The sequence below is a fragment of the Enhydra lutris genome, unplaced genomic scaffold (assembly GCF_002288905.1).
Source record: "Enhydra lutris kenyoni isolate GAN:26980312 unplaced genomic scaffold, ASM228890v2 scaffoldscaffold43, whole genome shotgun sequence".
Lineage (NCBI taxonomy): Eukaryota > Metazoa > Chordata > Mammalia > Carnivora > Mustelidae > Enhydra > Enhydra lutris.
In genome coordinates, this window is record NW_019154127.1 from 5,428,747 (window position 1) to 5,435,215 (window position 6,469).

Genomic DNA, 6,469 nt, shown 5'->3' on the forward strand with positions numbered 1-6,469 from the left:
AAAAACGCTGTGAGCGATGCCTGGTGGTGCAGGATGGAGTTAAAAGGAAGCCACACGCTCGCTCGCGTGGGGAGTGTTGGGGAGGGATCAAAGGAACCTCAGGGATATAAAGACTCATTTGATTTATGTAAGAGTCAGAAATTCTAAAATTAGGGAAATTGTAGATAAATTGTCAAATAAACTTTGCACTTATATAACACACAGGTGTTTTGTTTTTTGTTTTTTGAACATGCGACATTCTGGACACTTCCAAATAAACTGAACCATACCTTATTGGCTTCTTGCCTCTCTACTCTTCAGGGGGCTTCAGGGGCAATTTTAGGCATAGTTTAAGTTGGAGAAACCACATACCTAGGACATGAGAGCGAATGGTGAAAAGGCCTGAAAGCGCCCGGATTTTATACCAATGTCGACCCCGATTGCTACCGATCTGCTGGAACGTCACATTATCCAACTTGCGGCCACAGACTGACTTGGAACAGGAACAGGCAGAAACGCCACCAAGTACCTACAGCCTTGTGAGCCCCCGCAGTGCACACCGGCCTTGCTCGCCTGGACCTCAAAAACATCTTGGTCATCAGTTACTACTGGATGGTGTCTTGTCTACCAACGCACAAGTCTGGGGAGGGCCCGTCCGGGACCTGCCGTTTGGCTACAGACTGAGCAGCTGCTGAAGAGGCTGCGGACGAAGGCCCCGGGAGGCAACCCTGTGTTAAAGTCCACGCTCTTATCTCCTGTGTCACCTCCCAGAGGTGCTGGCTCCAGGGCTGACAGCCAATCATCCAGCCTTCCAGCTACAAGGTCAAACACCACTCAGAGGACGGAGGCACCGGACCAGGAGCCTGACGCACTTTTAGACTCGAGGAAATCAAGGCACAGATCTGGCTCAAAATGGAACCCAATGACCAATTATGCAATATTTTCACGGCACAACAAGGGCTCTGGTCAGGCAAAACCCCTCCCAGGTAGCACAAGGATCCTCAACCTCGACTCTCAAGTAGAGTCACCTTGGGGAGCTTTTCAGACAACTCTTTCCAGGAGGTTCCCAACCCAAGACTGCAGTTGGTCAGGGTGGCCTGGGGCCTGGATGATTTTAAGGCTCCCGTGGGACTCTCCCGGGCAGCTAAGGTGCGATTGGGTTTGGGGTCTTCTCGGATACAACGAATTCAAAGCCTCCGCTCAAACTCCTTTTATGGCTCTCAGAATATTTCTGCTACTGAAAGAAAAGCATGTCGGTGTCACGGGTCTGAAGTGAGCATTTGTCTTAAGGAAGGTGAGTTTATTCACTAGAGAAGAGTAAATGTTCTGATGATTCATATTTTCTGACTTAGTCTTAGGGCAAAGCTCTGTCAGCCAAATACGCATTCGTGTTTCCGACAACAAGAAAAGCAGCATTCGCATCTATTACCCTATGCAACCTTGCTCGCTGTCTGCAAACTCACAGCATATTACATGAGAACCAAGTGTCTGCTTAGCTTGATAAGGACTGAATAAGCATTCTTCTAGGGAACCAACGACCACGGCCAACAAGCCCAAGCACATGCGATCACTGGTTCAAAGCCCTGTTTTGCTTTCTCAGAAAAAAAAAAAAAAAAAAAAAGTCTTGCAAAAAGAGAACAGTAATGGGATATGCTAGTTAATATTTGTACAGGAGAAAATAATCTTTTCTTTTTTTTCTTTTTTTTTTCCAGAGAGGGAGAGAGAGGGGTGGGAAGGGAGAGGGAGAGAATATTTTTATTTATTTATTTATTTATTTATTTATTTATTTATTTGACAGAGAGAGAGAGAGAGAGATCACAAGTAGGCAGAGAGGCAGACAGAGAGAGAGGGAGAAGCAGGCTCCCCGCTGAGCAGACAGCCTGATGCAGGGCTCGATCCCAGGACCCTGGGATCTGGACCTGAGCCAAAAGCAGATGCTTAACCCACTGAGCCACCCAGGCGCCCCTCGAAAATCTTTTAAAAACTTTTCTTTCATTTATAATGGTGCGAACTCTCTAGTAATATTGCTTGAAACTGATGGTACAGTTTCAGGTGTTTTTTAGATAAGCATTTAATGAACACATTTATTATAAACTTTTTACAGCATTGATGATGACCGGGCTAACCATGACAAGCTTTACCTATCAGACCTAAGTGTTATGGTTAGAAAACGGCTTCTGACATAAATTCCCAAATGAATTGGTGGTTTAGATCAATTTCTATCAGGCCTACGGTTAGAGAGTAAGAGGAGCACTGGGAAAGAAGTTGGCACAGTCTTTTTCCTTCACACCCTCTGCATGGTCTGGATGTTTGTGTTCCCTCCAAATTCACAGGTTGACATCCTAACCCCTGAAGGTAATGGTATGAGGAGGGAAGGCCTTTAGGGGGTGTTCAGGTCATGTCGGGGGAGAGGCCCCCCGAGCCTAGCTCCCCCATCCCTTCTACCGAAGCAGGACAGAGTGATAGGTCCGCAGCCCGGGAGAGGACCATCGCTGACCACACTGGCTTCCAGAGCTGTGAGAAATACACGTCCGTTCCTTATTCGCCCCCCAGTCTGTGGTATGTGGTTCTAGCGGCCCTACCAGGCTAATCGGCCCTCCTCCAGGTGACCCTCCAAGGGACTGGTTCAGGAGAGGGGATGGCCAGCCCCCCAGCACAGGGACCTCAGAGGAGGGAGACGCAGGGAGCCATCTGCCCACTCGGGTAAGGCGACACTGACCAGAAGCAGAAGGATATGTTCATTTCAATATCCAAAGGAGGGGGGGATCGGCCGCTTGAGGGAGAAAGGCCTCGAAAATAATAAGGCTGCTAGAAGCCACACTTTCCCACCTAGAGGGGTGGTTTTAGCTGCAGGAGACATTCTTTCTACTGGAAGGCTCACCATAAGCCTCCCCCCCCCCCCCCCACCCCCCCCCCCCCCCCCCCACTTCTCCCCCCCCCCTCCCCCCCAGGGCGACACTGACCTTTCACGGCCTGGGACTCCTTCAGCCCAGTGAATGTTGTGTCTTCACCGATTATCGGACACCTTAGGGGAGCTTAGGGATGTGCGAGCAACATTGCACAAAGCTCCCCTGCCCCCCGCACAAGCTCAGGACAACGCCCCCACCCAAATTCAAACACCTTCATAGCTCCCCTAGACAACAAAGGGCGAGCGCTAACAAAGGGGTCTCCTTGCTTCCTCTCTTGACCACCCACCCTCCGTCCCCAAGAGACATTCTCCACTCCGCTTGCTGTTAGAGTAACATCCCAACCCCTCTCAGGGCCACCAAGGCCCCCCATGGAACTATTCCCCAGCTGTGTCTAACCTCAGCCACCCCCCTACCATGTCTTCCTTGGCCAAGAGGCGCCCTTCACACCCTCTGAATACAGTCAGCTCACCAACTCCCTAGAACTTCTGGCTTTGCTGTTCCCGTCTGCACCCTCTGCCTGGAGGCCAGCCACGAAAATCCACGCAAGGAGCTTCTTTCTGCTGGCCAAGTGCGTGCTGTGCCTAGGGACCTTCGGGGGCCACTCACCCTACAGCGGCCCCACGCTGACCCCTCTCTGCATGTCCTCTTTGCCTAAACTGACCCTCTCTATACCTTTCTCTGGGCTCTGGAAGGCTGACCCCACCTATGGACTGCAACTACTTGGGCTCCTTGGCCTCCTGGCTGCCAGCTGGTTTCCACCAATGAGACCAGAAAGCCAGGGTGAGTGGGGTATTTCCTCCCTGCCACTCCCTGCTGTAGCATCCTGATCCCACACCCCTTCACTCCCGCAGCTCCGGCCTGGCCAGCAGCTGCTCTCCTGGGACTTGAACTTGGCAGTGTGGACTCCTCCCCACCATCCAACACCTGTCCCCACTCCTGCTGTCTCCCTCAGTCCCGCCCCAATTCATCCCCAATTCGAACCACCACGGTGTCCCTGTTAGGACTGGTAGGACTCAGCCCCTGTCCTCTCCTTGGTCACTCTCTAGCATATTATCCTACATTACGTTCTCTACTGTACTTGTCTCCACTAATCCGAAATTACCTTGTTCACTTATTTTTCTCAGTTATCTGACCCGTCCCCACTTCAACCACTAGAACATAAGCAGGAAGTTCACCGTGTTCACCACTCTTCCCCATGGGCCTAAACCAGTGCCTGGGATGTAAGAAGCATTCAGCACACAGCAAAAGAATAAATAAAGGACTGAATGCTAAGCCCTCAGTCTCTGCTCAAACCATCACCTTGTCAGAAAGCTCTTCCCTGATCATCTAACGTAAAACAACAATCTCCCTCCCCTCCCAGACCTCCAGTTCCTCCTCCCCTATCACTTACTTTTTTCCTATAGCATGAAGACCTCCTGACATGTTTAATACTCGTTGACAGTCTGTTGCCTCACAACAGAAAGGCCAGCCCTGGAGGCAGGGTCGCGATTCCATTCACTGCTGTCCCTCAGAGCCTAGAACAGGGCCTGGCCCAAGCAGAGTCTCAACCATTTCTTAAAATGAACAGTTAGCAAAGTGGACAAAATTTCATACAAAGCAATTTCAGGAATGTCCCCTGCACTTTCTGGAAAGACCATAAAACTAGGAATCGCTAGATACCCAAGTAAATAAGCACAGTCTTACACAACCTGACCTGCTCCATTAAAGACAGCCTCAGACCCCTAGGAAAGAGACTTGATATGCTGGCTAGACCTTGGCCTTGAGAAGAGAAAAGGTTTTAGAAAAAGATGAGCGAGACCCTGCATTTATGACAATTGTTGCTTTAGAAAGCATACACGGAGCTCACCTAAGCCCAAAGCTGATGTAAATCCTTTCTGAAAGTGGATGGGCACAGAAATTACAAATAAATGGGACGCGAGCGGGCCATTCTCTGTTCCACAGTGGTGTTCCTCCTGGCAGCCTTCAGCTACAAGTTCATTGCCAGTATAGGCAGACTCAGCGCCAAGCATGGAAAGCATCACTTTTTTTGACAGCTGCTCTCCTCATGAGGCATATCTCTCAAAGACAGGCTTTATTCTGCAATGCCTACGTTTTCCAAATTTTATTCTGCACACTAATTGCAGATTTGAAATAAATGCCTCCTCCCCGCCACCACCATCGATTACTCATACCTGCCCCCTCAGCCTCCTAAGTTTCTAAACTGGGTAGATTTAAAAAAACAAAAAACAAAAAACAAAAAACAAAAAACAAAAAACAAAAAAACCCACAATCCAGCTCTGCACATACTGAGTGTCCTGACGGTGGCATGTTACCCATTCTGGGAGCAAGAATCCTATTCTGAACGCCTAGAGAATGGGTCCCTTCCCCCCAACACCATTCGACCAAAACTGGCCAGCCACAGGATAATGAGCAACCGAAGATTCTCACCCAAACATTGGCGTTTCTTCCAATAGTGCAGATTGAGAATGCAGAGACGTTGTCCTATTTATGAACAGTGAGTCACGTCGCCGCTCCACGTCTGTTTCCTGCTCCCTATGAATGAGGGGGGAGCCCCTTCCCCAAAGGAGTAAGTGCAGAGCGACGGTACTTGCCCCGGGGTGGCAGTGTGAGCTCCCGACCACTCCACGTGCCAGTTCATCCCTGACTGTCCCTTACTTCATTTCCCCCACCCTACTATCCCCACCGAGTAGACACCCGGGGGCACGGGCGTCCCTAGGAGGCGGTGACCAGCCATGGTCAAAGGCGAGGCGCTGAGAGCCCCTGCGCCCCGTGCGCGCGCGGCCCGGCAGGTGCTCAGGGACCCAGGACCCTCGGGGAGTGCGCCCCCGCCCCCGCCCGGCTAGGAGCGGACCGTCGCGGGGCGGCCGGGGACGTCGCCGAGACCCTGAAGGTCGCCTCTCGGCCCCGCCAGCGGCCCTGGCTGGAGAGGCTGCCCCGAGCCGGCCGGGACCTGGACGCCGCGACCCGCGCCTCCTCCTCCGGGCAACAAGTGTCCGCCCTCCACCCGACGGCCCGCCCGGCCCGGCCCTCACCCGGCACAGGCCGTCCACGAACACGCGCGGGTCCAGGTGGCAGGCGATGGTGGCGCTGGGCAGGTCCTGCAGGTCCACCTCCTCCATCTCGCAGTCGATGAAGCTCCAGTCGCCGCCGCCCTCGTCGGCCTCGGCCGCCCCCGAGAACGGCGCGAAGGGCCGCAGCGTCACCCCCGGCTGAGCTCGCGATTCGGCCGCTTCGGCCGCCGCCCGGAGCCGGGCCCCGGCCACCGCGTCCTCCATCCCCGCGCGGGAGCCCGCGCGTCCCCGTGCGCCCTCGTCGGCTGAGGCGGGCTCGAGCTCGCGTTCTTCGCGCTCTCCCGCCCGCAGACTCGGCGGTTAAACCCCTCCGGCTCCCGTCACAGCCGGCGGCCGTCACCACGGCTCCCCCGGACGCGGCCTTCGCACGCCGGCCCCGCCCAGCCCCGGGGGCGGAGCTCTGGAGGACTTAGCAGCGGGCCCTTTAAGGCCGGCCCCCGCAGGGCCATTGTATCCCGCCCTTTCAGGAGAGAAAGCCAATAAAAGAACGGAATTCTCCTCACGTGATTC

General features: G+C 53.4%; 1 protein-coding gene across 2 annotated transcripts in view; it reads right to left on the minus strand.

Annotated features, from left to right (window-relative positions):
- The window catches only part of LOC111155692 (regulator of calcineurin 1), a 92,094-nt gene extending 85,841 nt beyond the window's left edge, over nucleotides 1-6,253 (minus strand). The window contains exon 1 of one of the 2 annotated variants that reach the window (XM_022515995.1): nucleotides 5,921-6,253. In XM_022515995.1, the coding sequence (XP_022371703.1) occupies nucleotides 5,921-6,163 (243 nt within the window). In that variant the 5' untranslated portion in view covers nucleotides 6,164-6,253. The other variant, XM_022515998.1, reaches the window with a different exon arrangement.
- Nucleotides 6,254-6,469: the final 216 nt, after the last annotated feature.